The sequence below is a fragment of the Chinchilla lanigera genome, unplaced genomic scaffold (genome assembly GCF_000276665.1).
Source record: "Chinchilla lanigera isolate Chin_1 unplaced genomic scaffold, ChiLan1.0 scaffold00003, whole genome shotgun sequence".
Taxonomy (NCBI): domain Eukaryota; kingdom Metazoa; phylum Chordata; class Mammalia; order Rodentia; family Chinchillidae; genus Chinchilla; species Chinchilla lanigera.
The window spans coordinates 354,480-374,676 of NW_004955404.1; the positions used below are offsets into that span (position 1 = coordinate 354,480).

General features: G+C 53.4%; 2 protein-coding genes across 3 annotated transcripts in view; one reads left to right on the plus strand and one right to left on the minus strand.

The window, feature by feature from the left end:
* Positions 1 to 7,930: 7,930 nt before the first annotated feature.
* Positions 7,931 to 17,598, plus strand: Atp4b (ATPase, H+/K+ exchanging, beta polypeptide). Its single transcript, XM_005373937.2, has 7 exons — positions 7,931 to 8,257; positions 10,849 to 10,977; positions 12,256 to 12,369; positions 12,455 to 12,654; positions 13,244 to 13,300; positions 14,377 to 14,478; positions 14,895 to 17,598. Exons 1-7 carry the CDS (start codon positions 8,146 to 8,148, stop codon positions 15,054 to 15,056), a joined length of 876 nt encoding a protein of 291 aa, XP_005373994.1. The 5' UTR covers positions 7,931 to 8,145; the 3' UTR covers positions 15,057 to 17,598.
* The window catches only part of Tfdp1 (transcription factor Dp-1), a 36,537-nt gene continuing 33,765 nt past the window's right edge, over positions 17,426 to 20,197 (minus strand). For both annotated transcript variants that reach the window (XM_005373938.2, XM_013515501.1), the window contains one exon: positions 17,426 to 18,711. In XM_005373938.2, the coding sequence (XP_005373995.1) occupies positions 18,564 to 18,711 (148 nt within the window). In that variant the 3' untranslated portion in view covers positions 17,426 to 18,563. The remainder of the gene's footprint in view (positions 18,712 to 20,197) is intronic.

A 20,197-nucleotide genomic window follows, 5' to 3' on the forward strand; every position in this document is an offset into this window, starting at 1 on the left:
GTTCACCTGGGACATACCTGACACACACCCAGGACACACCTGGACACGGTTGAGATTCAGGCATGGCATACGTGGGACAGACCTGAGACACACCAGGGCACACTGAGACACACCTTGGGAGAGTAGCCCACAGGGACTCCCGTTTGGGAAGAACCACGGGGCATGAGCAGGGTTAGTTCTGGCCCCCAGCGGGGAGGAAGCACAGGGTTGCACAGGGAAGCGAGCCAGGCCCCCTGCTCATGCAGGAGGACAGCGGGACCCTTGAGTGGGGACACGCCCAAGTGGAGTGGGGAGGGGACACACTCTCGGGCTGAGCAGCACGGTCCATGCAGGCTCCTGGCAGTGTCCATGCAGGCGCCAGTGAGTAAATATTTGAGGTGACCAGCAGCTCTCTGTCCCCAGGAGACCTGCACTCCTCCCCCCAGCTACTCAGCAGCAGGTGACCTTGAGAGCCATGGGACCCCATTCTGCCCCCTCAGAGTTGAGGGGACGTGGCTCACTCCCTGCTGCGGCACAGGGACTCAGGCTCCGCCAGAGGCACGAGGGGCTAGGGGGCACTGAGCGAGCTGGCAGTTGGGACAAGGGGCACTCTGGGAGATGTCCCTGTGCCAGGCACCACAGGGCAGGGACATGCTCAGTCACAGGGCCAAACAAGTCCCTTCTCAGGTCTCAGATGTAAGAGGTCGGGCATGCAGGTCTCCAAACCCTAAATGAAATGTTTATTTTATGGTAACTGCAGATCCACACGCAGTTATGAGGGACCCAAAGTGTCAGTGCCCCAAGTTTAGCTCAACACTGCAGCCCATTCTGTGAGGCCAGAGCCTCCCAGATGCAGGGCTTGGGTCCTGGGACCCTCCTGCCTCCCTGCACACCGCACCCATCTCCTCCTTCTCCCCCGTGGAGGCAGATCTGTCCCCCGGCCACCCTGGGCCATTGCTGGGGGCTGTGTGAGTGGACTCCACGCCGTGCTGCCCTTGGGGAGTGGCTTCTCCACTCCATGGTTCCAGAGGTTCCCCCACTACCCAAACACGTAACCAGCTCCCACTCCTCTGGCCAAGCAGTGTCCTCTCTCACTGCCATTCCCAGCCACCCACTGCAGGGCCTCTGGGCTTTTGCCAGTGTTTGGTTGTCATGAACAAAGCTACGCAGGTCCCATGCAGGCTTCCGCGTGAATACAAATTTCCACTTCTCCCGGACAAATGCCCAAGAATAATTTTAGGTTCCCTGGTATTCACAAGGTTACTTTATAAGGAGCTGGCAAGCTGTCCTCCAAGAGCCTGCACCCCATTTTACATCTCCAGCAGCCAAAGCACAGGAGACACAGCTCGCCACACCTCACCAGGACAGTGTCTGCCACCTGTTCTTTCCTCACCATTACAACGGGTACCTGCTGCCCCTCGTGGCTTTAGTTTTTGTTCCCCTTGGTTGACTCCTCACATCTCCTGACTGTTCTACCCAGTGTTTGCTTTTGGTCATTGACTTTGGAGAGTCCTTCTGTGTCCCGGACACCAACCAGGCCCTTGCCAAAGACGTGGTTTCCAAACGCCCTGCCAGGTGGCGGCCCATCTCCTCTCCCTCTCCAACCTTCTGCAGAGCACAACTGTGCTTTGGTGTAAGCCCAAGTGCCCTCCACCCAGCCCGAGGTCCTGAGGACTGACACATTTTTGGGACAGTTTTTCCTGTCCCAAATTACGCTGCAGTTCCAAAGCCGCTTTGAGTTCATTTTTGTATAAAGGGTGAGACAGGTTCTGGATTGGTCAATTGATTTGTTTGTTTTTAACAGTTGCCTGGCACTCCTACTAAAAACATTGCTTCTGCCTCACTGGATTTATTCTTCACCTTGGAAGGAGGCCAGCTGGGCATATTTGGGTCTGTCCCTGGATTTTCCCTTCCATCCCTTCAGTCTCTATGTCTCCTTCTGGCCAGACCACATCACCCTGACCACTGTAGCTATATCACAAGCTCTGAAATGGGGTAGACACAGTCCTTCCACTTTATTTTTGTTTTTCCAAAATATTTTTTATAAAAATTCTTTTAAAAACCCTATATTCAGCTAGGCACAGTGGCACATGTCTATGTTCCCCATACTCTAGGAGGTTGAAGCAAGAAGACCACAAGTTGGAGGCCAGTGTGGGCAACCTTACCTCAAAATTTAAAATTTAACAAAGGGCTGGTGATGTAGCTCAGTGCGAAGGCCCTGGGTTCAACCCCTAGGAATGCACACACACATACACACCGCTATATGCACAGTACAGAAGAAAACGCCTATCTGGTCTCTTTGCTGACTCTATAAATCTTCTCCCTGATAGGAACTGAGTTAAACATTTGTGTTAAGCACACAGCCTGCGACTCTTTTCCTGCCAGCCCTCCACACAGGCTTCGGTCTGCAAGTTGCACATCAGTTGTATTAGATGAATGCCTAAGCATCCCTTTTTGTTTGGGGCAATCATGATGCACTGCATTTCTAATGCTGAATCCCACATGTTCACTACTAGTGTTAGAAACACAGTGGCATTTTGGACATTTACCTGTGCCTCACAACCTCGCTAACCTCTCATCCCTGTAGTTTTCCTGGGTAGTCTGCATATGGCACCCTGTTCCCTGCAGCGAGGACAGCTCCACTTCCTCCTTGCTGGGCTGAGTGTTGTTTGCTCACTGGCATGGCTGGTGAACCTGGGAGCTGCACAAGGAAATCAGACTCCTGGTGTGGGCTCCGGCTGGGCACTCACCCATCACCACCCAGAGTCACTCAGGTTCTGTGGAGGCTGAGTCACACTGAGGAAGCTTCTCCCGTTCCTCGTTTGCTGAGAGTTCCCATAGTAAATGATGCTGAATTGATCGAAGGTGCTTGCATCACTGATCACTACAATCCTGTGGATTTTCTTCATTCAGTTAATGCATGGCACCAGTTGATTTTAGTATTACACCAGTTTTGCATCCCACATGGTCATGAAGTGTGTTTCTCACACACTTGGATTCAGCTACCAATTTTTAAAGGCTTTTTATGCCTACATTCATGAGAGATGTTGATCTGTGGTTTTCTGTCTTATATTGTTTTATCTCATTTTAGATAACACTTGCCTCCTAAAATCAGTTGGGGAATGTTTCCTGATCTTACATTTTCCAGAAGATGTGGTTTTTAAAACTGTGCTAATTTTTCCTTAAACATTTGGTAACACTCTCCCACAAAAACACCTGGGACTGGAGGCTTCTTTGTAGGGAGATTTCAAAATGATGAATTCACTTTCCTTGATGGCTATGGGACTGTTCAAGGATCTCTTCTAGGGGCTGGGGATTTAGCTCAGTGGCAAAGCGCCTGCCTGGCAAGCACAATGTTGTGAGTTCGGTTCCCGGTACCGGAGAAAAACCAAAAAAAAAAAAAAAAAAGGATCTCTTCTAAGCTGGGTGAGTTGTGTTCTAGGAAAGTGGCCCAATGACTCTAAGGTCCAGGTCTTGCACAGAGACAAGTAGCATCTTCCCTGTTTTGGTGTCATCGGCCTGTGGTGATGTCTCTGGTTCACTCCTGATTCCACTGACAAGCGTCTTCTCTTCCCAGTTTGCCAGCTTTGCTGATCTTTTCCGGAGATCGGCCTTTCATTCAGTGATTCTCTTCACTGCCTGTTTGCAAATTCATTGGTTTCTATTCTCTTCTGTTTCCTTCTCCTACTTACTAATTTTTTGTTCCTGTTCTTTGTTTTCCTAGACCTGTGAGGTGGAGGCTTAGATTTTTTTATTTGAAATTTGCCTCTTTTCTAGTGCACACATTTAGTGCTATAAAATTTCCTCTTCATGCTATCATAACTGTGTGCCACAAATTTTAGTAGGCTGTATTTGTGTCTTCTCTCCATCCTGCATATTTTTAAAGTTTTCGCCACAGACTTCCTCTAGACTCAATTATCAGAAGTGTACTATAGTTTTCCTGTGCTCTGAGGCTTTCCTGGTGCTTTCTGTGATTAATTCCTACTTTGATCCCATGCTGGTTTTAGAGCTCTCACTGTAGGACTGAAATTTTTAAATTTGCTGCGACTTATCCTGTGGCCCACAACACAGCCTAGTTTGTATCCGTTCCACTCTTTAGAAGAAAGGCATCCCGCCAGTGCTGTGGGGAGCCTTGCAGAGGGCACAGGAGGCTGAGGAGGTCACAGCTTCTGTCCACCCCGACATCTGCTCAGTTCTCTTATCAGCTGGTGAAGGAGGTGCTTCGAAGCGCCTCCACTTCTGATTGTGCATTGGTCTACTACACCCAGTTCTGGAAGCTCACAGCACATTCGGTATTTCTGCTTTTTTAGGGCTGCCCTGCCTTCTCTGTGCATCAGCCCTTTTCTTACTTTATTGCGAGCCTCTTTGCTGCTGGAAACTCCCGCTGCCCTGCAGGGTGTGCACTTAGCTGCTGTTTTTCTGGGTTAGCACTTGCATGGCACTCCTCCTCCATTCAGCCTGCTGCGCATCCAAGCTGGTGAGTCTCCTGTAGACGGTACACAGCTGGCCCACGTTTTAAACCAGCTCTGCCAACCTCCGCTTTTATCCGATGCACTGAACCATGCACAGGAGAGCAAGGCTTGATGTGCGAGGGATCACACCTGCCGTTTCATTTGTTCTACTTTTGGTTTCTGTGCTTCTTCTTCCAGTTTTCCTGTAAGACACTTGAATATTTTTCGAATTCAATTTTTATACCTCTATGGTACTTAAAGTGTATCTCTTGATGTAGCTGTTGATTGGTAGGTCAAAGCACTGCATTATATACATCACTTACCACATTCTTTGGTGCTACAGTTTTATTTCTTCAAGTAAAGTATGCGAAACATCCCATTTTCCCTCCCTATTCATTGTTGTGCGGATGTCCCTCGTTTAATGACCAACCTGTTTCCCTACTGTTTGGATCTACGGCTGAGGCGCGCCGTTCGGACTCCGCACCCATGGCTTGGACGAAGGACCTGCACTCAGGCTCGTGGCACAGCAAGCAGCGCAGCCTCACAGCGGCATCTTCTGCGGCTCAGCTCTGTGATCCACGGACCCAGCACAGCGCTGTAGTTTATGTTCTGTCACCCATCACAGCACTGCACAGAAGAGTTCCGCAAATAGAAGCAAACTCATCAAGTTGGAGTTTCCTTTGACCACTTCTTTTCCTAAATAATGTATTGTGCATACTCTCCACAATTCCTCATTTAACAACCTGCAGTCACAGGACTTAACTCAGTCGTTAAATGGGGTCTGCAACAGTTTTAATCACTTCCTTTACATACAGAGCGCCCTCAGGCAGTATTGGCATTGTGCTTTACTCACTGAACATAATTTAAAACCCAAGAAGAAAACGAAAATCTATAGTAATCACCCATATTTTTTCTAGCTATTCCTCCCTTCCAGTATTTCTTCTTTCTTCATTTCTTTTGTGTATTGAGCTTCCCTTAGCCATTCTTTTAGAAAATCAAATCATCTGGCAATATTTTTATTTGCTTATTTTTACTTCTCCTTCATTGAAAATGTCTGGATTCTCCCTACATTCCTGATGATATTTTCTAGGTATAAGATTGTGGCTTGGGGCCAGGGACCTAGCTCAGCGGCACAAGGACCTGCCTGGCAAGCACAAGGTCCTGAGTCCTATTCCTGGTACCAAAAAAAAAAAAAAAGGAAGATTGTGGCTTGACAGTCATTTTCTTTAAAATTATTGTGCAACCAGACATGGTGGCACATGCATGTAATTCCATTACTCAGGAGGCTGAGGCAGGAGGATCACCTCATGTTCAACAGTGAGTTCAAGGCCAGTCTGAACTACACAGCAAGACCTCATCTCAAAATAAAACAAAACAAAATTATTATGCAATTTTTTTCTGGTCTCTTCAGCATCTGATGAGAATTCTGCGGTCATTCAAATAGTTTTTCTTTGGCTGCTGTTAAGGTCTTTTCCTTCTTTAGTTCTCAGATGTTTGATGGTGTCAGGGGCACTCGTATGGGTTTGCTCAGCTTCTTGGGTTGTGAGTCTATGCCTTTGCCAAATCTGAGTTGTCAGCTGGGCATTTGTAGCAGTGGCCTCCAGCCTCCCTCCAGGCTGTGCCAACACCAGTGCCAGCCTTTGGCCACAGGGTGTGTCCTGCAGCCCTGCGTGTCCCCAGTGCTGTCCACTGCTGTGTCTTCATCCCCCACATTCTGCTGCTAAGCCCACTGTTTAGGCTTTTTTCTTTGGATCATTGAATTTTCAAATCAAAATTTTCCATTTTGCTCTTTATACCGTCTATATCTTTCTTGAAACTTTCCGTTTCTTTACTGAGAGCTTCTTTTTATCTGCTCTGGGCATGCTTGCCACTACTTTTTGAAGCGCTGTGACCATGGCTGCCTTTAATCTTGGCTGGGCACTGAACACCTGTCTGACCTGGCACAAACTGATGGTCCTAGTTCTTCGTGTGATGACCAATTATCAGCCGCAATACAGTCGTTTCTTCTCACTTCTGCTTGTTTCTCTGGCTCCACTTGGCACCAGGAGCTCCACCAATGCTGAGAGGCAGAGGCCTGGACACCCCTGGGAACTGAGGGCCCCTCGTCACTGTGAGGTAGGCAGGAGCTCTGGCTCCGTGTGGCCTCCACTGATCCCATAGGCAGTGACGATGTTACACTGGGTGGTGGTTACCATCCTGAGTGTCCACTGGGCTGACCTGATGCCACCTTGGTGCCAGACAGGTGCCAAGGGCCTTCCTGGCTCTGCGTTCCTGTGATTCTCCAGGGAAGCTGCCCTCTACACAGTCAGTGGCCTGCCTACAGGCGCAGGGCCACTCTGATAATGCATAGGGCTGCTTCCAGAAACTCAAACTATCAGGACACGGGGGTCAAAAACAACCAGGAAGGACCCATATCCTATCAAGAGCATTTCTGTCTGTCACACCAGTAAGGCTGCAGACGCAGGTGCATTTGGGTCCTTGCCTCTGGAGTCCCAAGCCCAGGGCTCGCACAGGGAGATGGCAGCTCCAGCACCTCTGAGCCTGGGTGGCCCTCAGCTCTCAGCACCAGAGATGGGTGGTACTGGGGAAGAGTGCAGGCTAAAGCAGTGCAGCTCCTCCCGAGTGTCCTGGTACTGGTTTGCAGGCAAACTCTGAGCCATTCTGAAGGAAAAAGGCTGAGTAGTGGCTACAGGAGCCTTCCTTGTTTGTCCCAGAGAAACTGCATGGCTTACACGGGTCCCTGAGGGATAAAGCCTAGCTGTGACAGGAAATGAACCCTTAAACGCAATTTCTTGTGCAATATCCTAGGTGTCAGCACCCACGTTTCAGTTGGGCTTGGCCTTCGCACTTGCAAGCCCCTTGAGCTCATCCCCTTGCCTGGTCTCCCTGCCCGCCTCCCTGTGGAGAGGACACTGTAGACCTGCGCCAGCTGCAGGAAGCCTCTGAGTCCTGGACCTGGCTGCATGCTGGGCGCTCAGGCCATGGCAGCAGGATGGGTGGGGTCCAGTGTTTATAGCCGATCCCCATGTGCTGCTCACACATTCTTCCCACGGACCCTCAACACAGCACCTGGGAACAGGGGGGCTCAGGCCTCATTGAAACGCACCCTGAAGATGCCAGTAAGGAGCACACTCATGCCAAGCAGCTGCTGTCACGGTGGGTGAGCTCCTCCAGGGACACAGAAACCCACGGGGCACTGTCTCACCCCACCAAGGGGCAAGAGGGCATCATCCTCATACACAGGCTGGCCCCTTCCCCACTGTGATGCCAGTCTGCCTGCCATGGGGCAGGGGACAAACATCCAAGGTCAAGGGCTGCAGGGTCACTCTGGGCACCCAGGTCCTCTGCAGAAGCTGAAGGTTGAAAGGTTGTGTCCCAGGAGGGCGGGTGTGGCTGGCCCGGGCTGTTGTCTGCTTCTGACTCGTGTTTGTATTTCACCTCCTGAAGGAGCCAAGTAACAGTCACCAGCCGAGGGCATCCCAAGGGCACCCCAAGGGCAAGCTGGGGCTGCCAGAGCCAGGATGGGGGTGGAAGGCGCGATAGCAGGGACTGCGGCACAGCAGGGCAGGCGGCCCCTCCCTGTGTTTGGAGACGATGGCAGAGCTGATAGCCACCCCTCAGGTGCGGCCAGCCTGCTCCGGAGGAGACTATAAGAGCCAAGGGAGGGCGGCCCTCTCCACCTGGCCGGGAGCAGGAGGGGCTTCTAGACAGAGACATGGCAGCTCTGCAGGAAAAGAAGACCTGCAGCCAGAGGATGGAGGAGTTCCGGCATTACTGCTGGAACCCAGACACCGGGCAGATGCTGGGCCGCACCCCAGCCCGCTGGGGTAGGTGTGGGGGCTGTGGAGGGCGGTTCAGCCCCCTTCCCTGGTGGGCAGGCACGGGTGGAGGGCAGCACAGGCCCTGCAAGGAGGTCATGTGGGCACACAGCTTAGGCAGCCTGGGCCCCAGCTGATCCTGGAGGCAGGAGCACCATGTGGCCCTGAATTTCAACAGCATGTCTGAGAACAGTATTTTAAAAACCATGATTCTCAAAGTAAGTCTTTAAAGAATTTTAAAGGCAGCGATGGTGGCTCTCTGGTCAGATAATCTGAGGCACACGGAGCCGCTCATCAAGGAGCAAGTCTCTGGGACGCCCGATATGCGAGCCGCACTCGGGCGCCCCCTGCTGTGCAGTTGCGACTCAGCACCCGCTGGCTCCTCTCCATGTGCAGGACGCTGCGGCTCAGGGCTGCTGGCCGCCAGGTCCCCACCTGTCTGGCTGCAGGCGGCCACTTGAGCCTTTGGGGCGGAAATGTTCTCCCGACAACAGGCAGCCCCGCAGGGCAAGTCCTCCACAAACTGCTTAAGAGTCCAGAACAAGCGAATCCTCCTCATAACCCCTCAGGCCCTGGCAGCTGAGTGGGAGCCCAGGGACACCTTGTGGCCCCTGGGCCTCTGCAGTGCTGCCCTGTCTTGGGAGAGGGGATGATGGTGTCCCCACTGCTGTCCCTGGTCCCTGGGACCCCGTGGAGTGCCAACCCAGGCCCAACCTCCCAGACTGAAGGAATGAGGACGAGCCTATGGGTTTGCAGGGGTATTGTGGCTTGAGGGGTACCACTTCAGACAACCCAATCCCCCAGCTGGGCCACAAAGATGCCAATGATGCTTATTGTGTGCAAGCTCATTGTCTATACCTACGGGGACGTGGTGCAGCCTCTCCAAGACCATGATTCTCAAAAGTAAGTCTCTCATTGGGACGTGGCCCCCCACCTCTCTGATGTGACTTAAACAGCACAGCAAGCCCTAGAGCAGAAAGCAAACATGGCCGACGGAGCCCCAGACAGGGCTTAGGCGACAGGGATAGAAGGAAAGCAGAGAGAACATAGGCAGAAGTTGGGGTACAGGCCAGGTGGGTGGCACATGCCTATCAACCCAGCACTTGGAAGGCTGAAGCAGGAGAATGGCTGCAAGTTCAAGGCCAGTCTGAACCCCACAGTGAGTTCAAGGCCAGCTTGAACTGCATACTGAAACCCTGTCTCAAAAAGACAAAAACAAAAGAAGTTGTAGTATAGCTGCCACTATCCCCTCAGAGCTGTCAGGTGGGGTGGTCCTAGCCGCCAAGTCTCCCTGGAACTGCCCTGCTGGCCTCCAGGCCCCTCAGAACTTTCTGGAAAGGTCCCAGGCCCAAGGTGTGGGTGCAGCCTTGGGACCTGGGGCTGGGTCTCAGGGCTGAGGAAACCAGCCCGGTAAGACCACAAAAGCATGGGACAGGCTATTATTCCTGGGAGGCAAGGCCCAGCGACCACAGGGAGCCCCCCATCCCTCTAGAAGTCTGAGTACCATGGGGGCACAGTCACTCTTACCCCAGGGTTCCGAGGACAGGCTCTTGGTCAGTGAGTGCTGGTTGGGATGACAATGACCTGTGCAGCCAGGTGCTTCACCGTTAATGGCAAAATGCCCCCATGGTAAAATGAGCAGCACACGTAAGACTACTCCTCACTGTGGGTTTCCGCGTGCACAGAAGGTCTCTTATAGGGTGGCTTCTTTTCTTTTGTTCTTGGAACCGGGAATCAAACTCAGGACCTTGTGCTTGCCAGGCAGGTGCTGTGCTGCTGAGCTAAATCCCTGGCCCTGGGTGGGTTCTTTAGAAAAGCTGTGCCAATCAAAAGTATTCCAGGCCCTTCTTGCCCCCAACAAAGAATTGGACAAAACAAGCCAAAAGTTTACTTGAAAAGTGCGGGGTAAACAGCTATGGAAGAAACCAGCTCTGCAGAGCAAACTTGGGCTGAACAGAGAGAAAAAGAGGGCAGAAGCAAAGATAAATGTGCACGCCACATCTGAGAAACGTGATGTGGGCTACCGTGCAAACGCATGCTGGATAGCAGCTTTCAGTGATGGCTGCTCTTTTTTATGCCTTCCACATCTCATGGGAGCGCGACAGAAGCTCTATGGGGCCTGGCCTTGACCTGGCATCTTTTGATTGACAGGTCCTGCTCATTTCCCCCGACAGTTTTGCCACGCCCAGCTCCTACATCAGGTCCACCACAGGGTGGGACAGAAAATGTGGGAGGGACAGCCATGGGGACGGCACAGGCACAGGGAGCCACCAGGACAGGATGTCCAGATGCTGGCTCAGCAGGTCCCATGATAAGACTGGGCGGGGGCCGTGTAACAGCAGGAGCAGCTCTGCGGGGTGGAGGGTCTGAGGGCTGTGGGGAGCAAGTGGAGGGTCTGTGAGTAGAGGAACCGTAGAGGGGAGGGTTACGGTTAGAGGCGGTCTGTGGAGCGCAGAGGAGCGGTGAGTGGAGAGGGCTGAGGGGCACAGAGTGGGCATACTGACCAGGGGATGTGTGGGTGTGGAGGGTCAATGTGAGTTGAGGCCTGTGCTGTGGGCACTGCCCTGACCCCTGCACCATGGTTGTGTCTCTCCTTCCAGTGTGGATCAGCCTCTACTATGTGGCCTTCTACGTGGTGATGACTGGACTCTTCGCGCTGTGCATCTATGTGCTGATGCAGACAATTGACCCATACACGCCTGACTACCAGGACCAGCTAAAGTCGCCAGGTAGGCGCCAGGAGGTCGGAATCCCAGTGATGCTCGTGGCCAGGCACACGAACCCAGCTGCAGGCCAGGCAGAGAGGCCCCAAGGCCTCATTTGATGAGGAAGGCACCCTGGCTCATGGTCTGACTTCACGTGTAGTTTACTAGAAGAAGTCTTTTGTTGTAAAGACAAGTTGCCTTGAATCCGCTCATTCATGTGGAGCCGTGCACACAGGACACTTCGAGCGGGCAGGAGATGTCACCAGGAGAATGGGCTGCAGTGAGATGGCACTGGTTACCCTAAGCTGCTGAGGATGAGGAAAGATGGGGTCCTGCTGCCCTGTGGCCGGGAAACAGGGTCAAAGCCTTTCCCATAGGTTTTGCTTGTATGCTTTTGGGTTTTTTTGCAGTGCTGGGGATTGGGTCTAGGCCCATCACCCTGTGCTACATCCTCAGCCCTTTCTAAGTTTTTTATTTTGAGACAGAGTCTTACTAAGTCACCAGGCTGGGCCCAAGTTTCCAATTCTCTGCCTTGGCCCTGCAGAGTGTCAGGTGTACCGGCGTGCACCACCAGGCCCACTGCCTTCACCCTTTAGGGTTACTCCCACAGTTTTCTGCTTTAAACCGAGTACAGTTGTTACTTTCACAACACCCACCAAAACAACAAAGTGCCCCTTTTAGTACTTATAAAGCAGCCACCTCCAGGGCACAGGCGGAATCCAGTGCAGATCTGCCACAGGGCAGTCTTCGCGGTGTTTGTGGACCAAGCAAGCTGGTGGGGAAAGGCAAGTGGGTGGCAGGTGCTGCCATGGCAAGAGCCCAGGAAGCTCGCACCAGAGGACGTTTGCTTCAACTCCCTTCTCTCCTGCACTCTGGTTGTTATTTTTACAACCAACATGCCATCCAACTGCTTTTGTTTGTGACCAAAGCCAGGGGAGATTTTTTTAAAGTGCATCCAGATAGTTTGACTTAGGGACTTGGCTGCAGACTCAAGTGACACTGGGTACCCTGCTTGAGGCTTGACCAGGCTCAAGACCTGACCCTGCAGAGCACGTGCTTCTCAGGGACAGGTCGGGGTCTTATGCCAATTGTGCTGTCTGGCCGGCAGGCAGGGGTCCCAAGACCACATGTTGGCCGCATTTCCTCACCCAGAGGCAGCCCAGCCTGCGTCCTCCTCTCATGGTACATGAGGACCAGGCCCCGCCTTGGTCAGACATCCAAGGCTTTGCTTGAGACTCAGGCATAAGGCTGATAGGTGTGTGTGAGGCTGCAGAAAGCAGTCAGGTGGCGCTCTCTCCCCAGGGGTGACCCTGCGGCCCGATGTGTATGGGGACAGAGGCCTGGACATCTCCTACAATGTCTCGGACAACAGCTCCTGGGCAGGCCTGGTGCACACACTCCACAGCTTCCTGGCAGGTAGGCTGAGCCATCCACAGCTCGGGGTTCCGGACTCCAGGAGGTGTGCCAGGGCAGGGTGGACAGCAGTGCTGTGTCCCTGCAGGCTACACCCCAGCGTCCCAGAGGGGCAGCATCAACTGCTCCTCCGAGAAGTACTTCTTCCAGGAGAGCTTCGCGGCCCCAAACCACACCAAGTTCTCCTGCAAGTTCACGGCAGACATGCTGCAAAACTGCTCAGGCCTGGTAGACCCTAGTTTCGGCTTCGAGGATGGAAAGCCATGCTTTATCATCAAAATGAACAGGGTGAGTGCAGGGGTCTCCCCTGGAAGCTGTCCTGTTTCTTTGCACACTGGCTCGGCATGCAGGGGTCCTAAGCAGACAGGAGTGCCTGCTGGCCCCTGTGGCTAGGATACTGCGCAGACTGCAGTGGGGGCTGTGGGGCTGGCAGTGCCTAGAAGCCTCCCGTAGCAGGGTTTCTGCCTGGGTCAGAGGCCTGATGGCCAACTTCCAGGCCCAGGGTTGGCACCGCGGAGTCACCAGGGCTTCAGTGGTGCCTGGCGTTGTGCCCGAGGTGTGAAGAATCACATGTGCATCAGCAGAAAAGGCACAGTGCTGTACTCCTGTAGGCACAGGGCAGGGTGCCGTCCAGGCAGCGGCCCAAAGGGCAGAAGCTGCCCAGGCAGAGGCCCTTGGGTCACTGCTCCAGAGACGAAGGGTAGTGGAACTCCAGAGGCCGCATGCTCACGTCCACAAGCCACACGCTCATGCACTGCCACCATCCTGGGCTGGCCAGGGTCCTGCCAGGGCCGCGGTGGAAGTGCTGTGGCCAGGGCTCTGTCAGGGCCTCGGCAGCTCACAGCTCAGGATGGGACAGCAGTGCCTTTCCTTCCAGATCGTCAAGTTCCTCCCCAGCAACAGTACAGCGCCCCGCGTGGACTGCGCCTTCCTGGTGAGTAGATGTGAGGAGGGACTGCCTGCGCTGGTGAGCTCCTGGGGTGACCCAGGTCTCCAGACTGCCAGGGGCACACGGGAATGAACTGACCAGCTCTTAGGGATGCACCGCCTGTCACCCAGTCAGTCGGGCACACAGGGATGGGCGTCACCCAGAGACTGGCGGGTGAAGACCTTGCAGGAAGGAACGTGCTGTCACAGTCCTACCTTACAAGAGACACCAACTCCAGAATGCTTGGTGGCAGCTTGGGAAACACATCTCAGATCCCTGCAAGCGGCAGGCATTTAACCTGCGTTAGTGATGGGCTGTGAGAGCTGGCTTTCTTGCAAAAAAGAAAAAACTACCTTTCAAGTATGACGTGTAAAAGCTAAGCTTGTTCTCACTTGTGTTGTACCCTAAGCCCTGGTCCTCACGTGGGTCTGTGGACGCATCAGTCCCCAGAGCTTCGCTTCTCCCTGGGTTGCAGTGTTTGGCTCTTCCTTTTTCCAGTTAGTTTGGCCACATGTGTGGGCTGACCCAACACCTAATGGAAGCCAAAGCATCCTCCTGTTCTTTGATGAGCTCAAGCTCCAGGTGGGAATTCCAGCTCCTACCAGAACTGCGTTTGTGGTGACCTCAGAAAGCTGCACTGACTCAGAACGGCTAGCAGCTGAGCAGGCAGCTCCATCTCGCTGGAATGCGGCTCAGCCCTGCCACACTCTACCCACTGGGCCCCAGCGGGACTCATGGTGTGAAAAGCCCAGGCTGTGCACACTGCCAGCTTCCCTCTGGCTTGGCTCTCAGCAGAGGCTCTGAAGCCAACTGGGGGAAACCTGGGCATGGTGATGCGTACCCCTGATGCCAGCACCTGGGGGCTGAGGCAGGAGGACTGCAAGTTTGAGCCCGGCCTGGGCAGCTGAGACCCTGCCTCAAACAAAACACAGAAGAAGGGCTGAGGATGCAGCTGAGGCTGACATGCAGGCAGCGTGCACACGAGCCCTGCACACAGTTTGCTGCACGTTCACACGCGCGCGCACACACACACCTGCCAGCCACAGCCGTCCCCCGGCTCAGCTGTGGCTTCTCCCATCCAGGATGAGCCCCACCGGGACCCCAGGACCCTGCAGGTGGAGTACTACCCGCCCAACGGCACCTTCAGCCTACACTACTTCCCCTACTACGGGAAGAAAGCGCAGGTAAGACGCCTGCTCACTCTGCCCCAGCCACAGCTGCCCACAGCCTCACACTGAGCGCGAAGTGGCCCTTCTCACAGGAAGAAGGCGGCCCTGGCTGCTCAGCCGTCGGAGTGTCTCCCAGAGCCTGGCTCTCTAATACCCCAGAAACTCGCTCATCCCACGCAGCCCTAACTCCCTTCCCTTCAAGGGCTCCACAAACCCTTTTCTGCCCACACGCCCACCTGTGCCCATCCCCAGGCCCATCCTGTACTCCCACCCATCAGTCCCCGCACACCAGGCAGAGGCGGCCACTGTGAGTCGCCGGGGCTGGCTGGGCCTGTGGATCTGGCCGGGACACACGGGAGGAAGCCTCTACCGACCCACTGCCTGCCGTGTGTCAGGCTGCCAGCCCCAGGGCTCTCACCTATCTCCTGCAGCCCCACTACAGCAACCCTCTGGTGGCAGCGAAGCTTCTCAACATCCCCTGGAACTCAGACGTCATCATCGTGTGCAAGATCCTCGCCGACCACGTCACCTTCGACAACCCCCATGACCCCTACGAAGGGAAGGTGGAGTTCAAGCTCAGGATTCAGAAGTGAAGGCCGGGGCGGGGACCCAACTACAGCAAGTGTAGGCCTGCCCCTCCTGCTGCGATCTTGCCTGCCAGGGACCTGCCCACCACCTCGCACGCGTGGCAATGCCGAGAAGCACGCAGGTCCAGCTCTCGCCACAGCACCAGCCATTCCCTATCAAATCCGCATTCTGCTTTGTTTTCTTATTTTGAGACAGGGTCTCACTAAGTAGTCTGGGCTGGCCTTGAACTTGCCATCCTCCTGCCTCGGTCTCCTGAGTAGCTAGGATTTCATGCATGCACCTTGCACTGGGCCTTTTGCTGTACTTTGGAAGGAACCTCAGCCAGGATAAGATGTGGGGCTCCGGCGGGTGCCCAAAGGCCGCGCCTGCCCTGTGAACCAGGCCCAGTACCACTCGGCATCTTCCACATGGGCCTTCCCTCCTCACTCTAACTTGGTTTCTCCAGACTTCAACATGAACCACTGTTCACAGCACATAAAACTGTAGAAGCACAGGCAGCAAATGTGGTGCACTCTGAATTCTGCCTTCTAAAGACATATTTCCCACGGTACAAAAACAAGACACATTCAAGTTACTCTTACAGCCACGTTTTTCCCAACCTGGAAGAACTAAAAATCAAAACCTTCCTTCTTTGAAAGCCTCCTGTTTCGGTTGCAGCGCAGGGAACTTACGAGGCATCTGAGGACCACCACGCTCGAGGCTGCAGGAGCCAGCAGCGGGGGGTAAGGGGGGCTCAGTCGCCATCCACGGACAGGACTTGAACCCAGTTAGTCATAGCAGGGTCAGGGCTCATTTCACTGGGGTACATCCCTCCTCCCACACTGGCGCACCCATCCCACCAGCCCCCCAAACCTGTCCCTGTAACAGCAGGGAGCAGAGGGGCAAACAGGTAGATGCTCAGTGCGGGAAACGAGTGGACAGACAAGCAGCCGGGAAGCAAGCGCATCTCCTGTCATCACTTAGTCCGCGGGCACTGAACAGGCCTGAGCCCCACCCCAGGCCTCCTTCCAGAGCGGGACCTCGCCTCCCGTACAGACCACACGCAGTGGGGAGTGGCGATTCAAATAAAACCCTCGGGCTCCTCACTGTTTGTCATTGTCTTTCTGCTCCTCAGATTCATTCAGCATTTCTATCATTGGACTTTGTGTTCTCTGGCTCCCCTGTGACGTGCTCTAGGAAACTTCTGGCTTCATTTATTGTACTCTGCGCCCCTTGAGTTTTTTTCTGGGTTCTGTTAGGTTTTCAGTCTCTGCTGTGCTCTGCACATCTCTAATTTGTTCTCCGAGCAGCCTTGGGACATCTGTTTTGAGGACCCTGTCTGGGACACCCATGACCACACCCTTCCGGGAGCAACACCTGCTGACTCACTTTCCCTTTCAATAGCCACACGTTTTGCTGTGTGCCTTGTGACTTTCTGCTGAACGAGGGCTTTTGAATCTGCTACCATGCTGACGAGCAGCAGGATCTCTGTCTCTCCTGGGGTCTACTGGGCTTTCTCCTCGCTGCCGCTTTGGAGAGCACTGGCGCATCCCTTGCTGGGCCCAGCCTGAGGGTGGGCTACGGGTCTCTCTGGACCCTGCCCTGGGTGTGCACAATCGCTCTCCAGACTTCCCTAAACAGAGTTGTTTTCATAGCCTCATCTCCAGTGTCTGCTTCCAAAAGGGGAAAGACAAAAGTGAAGGGAGGGTTGGGAAGAATGGGCTGGCACTCCAAATCCCCTGAAGCCACCTCAGCCCAGGGAAGGTCCTGCAGCAAAGCGAGAGGAGCAGTGGCTGCAGCCAGAGCAAAGCCTGGAACTGAGGACGCAGGTCTTTTGCCCACCCTGCGGCCACTGGCTGTGTGCTTGGCACCCCAGGGAAGCCATGTGGCCTGCAGATGCCGGGCAGGCACAGCAGAGATGGATAGTGGAGCCTTTACCTTCCACACCTCTGCACGGGTAGTCCTTGGAGTCCTGAGCTCCTAAACTGTCACCTGTTGCAGATTCGGCCTAGTGATGCTGTCAGGCAGGCGACACCTATGCATCCCACACTGCCTCTCCCAGAATTTTCTCTCCATCTTATTCTTTTCTGAAAGACAAACCTACAAAATCTGCCCCAACTTTCAGGATAGAGGGGAGTCAAAAGTCCTGCAACAAAGGCACCCAGAGAGAAGGGCGCCCACTGTCCCACTCACCTGGCCTCCTTCCCTCAGCCCTGTGCCCTCCAAGCAACTTCAGGGGACCAAGGGGCGCAGGCCTGGACCCTGCTCCAGAGCAGGGGTGCACCCAGCGACCCCGTCTTTGTGCGGCAGCCTGCTTCTTCACCATAGTGTAAAACGAGACTACGAGGCAGTAATAATTTCCAGACAATAATCCTGAAATAAAGACAGAGCTTGCTTAAAATGCCCATGCGCGTTTTATTAATAAAAACTAACAGTGCCAAGTTAAAGTCAAACAATTAAAGTCTCTTTATATTCCATAAAATATTACAGAAAAGTTTATTTGTGTTTCAATAAAAAGACTATTGTTTCAGAACAGGCAGCTAACAGCAACTGTGCAGTTAACGTTTTTTTGTGAATAAATTTTAAAAGAGACTACTGCCTGTCCTTAAATTCCATTCTTTTTATAAAAAAAGAACTATTAAAAATGATTGACAAATTTTGAGTTAAAAAACTGTTAAAACATTCTCTATGTTTAATTTCAACTTTATAATAGATACATGAAGATGCTTGGGAAACAAACACAACATTTGTTCCGGTGCATGTCTTTAAATGACAGACTTATAAGTATGTAAACAACTATATAATAAAAAGTTTCCAAACGCGGCCTGTAAGAAATCAGGCAAATTTTATCATAAGCAATAACCCTTCCACACATTCCACAGCTGCTCCAGCGCGGCAGTAACGTCTACCAAACAAAAACAAAGCACGTCTCAATTAGTTGGTGCACCAGAAAAAGTGTGCAGGTATGATGGGTTTGCAACATTAACATAATTTAAGGAAAAGCAAAATCATAATAAAATTTATGGTGCTCAATATTTTAAACATAGTTTTGTTATCTGCTTGGTTCTTCCGCCCCCGCGGGATTTCACAGAGCGAAGACACGTCCTGGAGTCCCGCTGTCTGCCAGCAGGGGGCGCCACTCAGCACACCGTAAACGGGGCGCCAGGGCTGGGCCCCGCAGGACAGAACGGCGCTTCATTATTGTCACTGGCATGGGTGAAGTACAACGTGTTCAGAACCCCAGCAAGCACTGCTGAGGGACAGAAACCAACTCTGAACTAAAAGAAAAATAGAAAACAAAAGGTAAATAGAGGCTCTGCATCAGCACACGGCACCAAACACGCACGCGCGCGCACAGTCTCCAAACCGTGCGGAACAGTCCTTGCTTATCCGAGGTGCGCGTCTAAACCCACAGCTTACGGGCCTTCGCAAGGGAAGGCCAAAAAGAAAGAAAAACCCATGTTAAAAAAAGTTTCTCTTTTCTAAACAATTATTCCTGAAGCTGAACAGAGGAAGGGAGGCGGTGTCCAGTGTCAGTCGTCCTCGTCATTCTCGTTGAAGTCGTCATCGTCCTCGTCGTCCTCCCCGACGTAGGACACGGGCGTCTCCACCCGGGAGCCGCTGTACTGAGAGCCGTTGGAGCTGGTGGCCAGCGTCCCCTCCGCTCCGTTGCTCAGGTCGCTGTGGGGACAGGGCCGGCAGGGCTTTGAGTGGCGTGGCCACACCTCCCAGGTAAGGGCAGGGCAGATGCCACCCCACAAGGACGGGGCTTTGAGCGGTGCACTGGAAACAGAACAGTTTAAGAACCAGCGCCGCAGGGCCCACCCCATCCTGAGCCTCCTTGTACCCCACTTTCTGAATGCCGTGCTTCCGGCCACGCTGGCACGGGACCCACAGCACATGTGGGAAAATGGTGAGTCCTTCCTCCTGCACTCCCTTTGGCCCGTGGCTGGCTAAGGAAGCGGGCGTGGGCTGGACAGGACCAGGGCAGGGCCCGGCTTTGACGGGCAACCTGAGGCCAGGCTGGTAGTGGGCGCTTGCTCCACATACACAAGGCCCTGGGTTCAGTCTTCAGAAAAGGGCGGCACCCTAAACTCTGAGCCCAGGCCAGGCTGACACAGTGCACCAGGCGCTGCCCCATCACCCCTCGCTGTGCCCTCGTACCTACCTGGCCCGCACCCCAACACAGCCCTGTCCCACCCCTCAGAGTACCCTCAGTCTGCTCGCAGCCCCCACCCCACCCCATGCTGCACTCTTTAACAAGCAACTTGCACTGGAAACCCGGCCTGGCAGAACAGGTCAGAGGGGACAGATGCACCCACAAGGCACAGCCTTTGGTTTTCCTGGCAACTTCAAGCTGCCTGAAGGTGCTTTTGTAACACAGTACCCCGCACCTCTATCTGTACCCTGCCTCTACTGAAACTGGTTTTCTCAGGAAATGGCCAGAGCTTTGTTTCCCGTGTAAAAACTGACAAACCGGAAAAGTTTAGTCACTGAAGAGGGTGATTTGAAGGTGGAATTTCTAAAATCACTCCAACTACATTTCAACTACATACCCTTTGCTAAGACTTTGCAGGCCAACACCCAGGACGCAAGGCAAAGAACGCAGAGCTCACACAGGGTGCAAGGATGCCCCAGATGGCAGTCACCTGTCCCCAGCCTGCCACAGCCCAGCTCTTAGCCCAATGGCGGTAGTGTCCTGCACCTGAGACAAGCCAGGCCTCACTAGACCAACCCCTGATTGACAGACCCACAGCAACTAATTCCCCATTCTCAGACACACTATCTCTTACATTATCAGCCTCAGGATAAAGCAAAGCAGTGGGAGACCCTCAGTGCAACCCAGAAGCAACAAACTGCTGCTGTCAGACAGCAGGGCCTACATTTTAGCACTAATGCCAGGGACATCACTGTGCCCTGTGGACCACCAGGTCAAAGGTTAAACACACTCATCTAGGAAAGAAAGGTCTGTGCCCCGCACACACAAAATACATATAATATACCGTGCAGAGAACAGAATTCTACGTGTATGAGGCCCTCAAATGTTTGAAGAAAATGAAGAAAGACAGGACGGCCAGTTGTCCCTCAGTTCCCAAGGTTAAGGTGCATTTTGCCCCCTTTCCTGTGCTTTTAAAAAAAATAAAAACAGGAGTGTTATGGTTTGTGT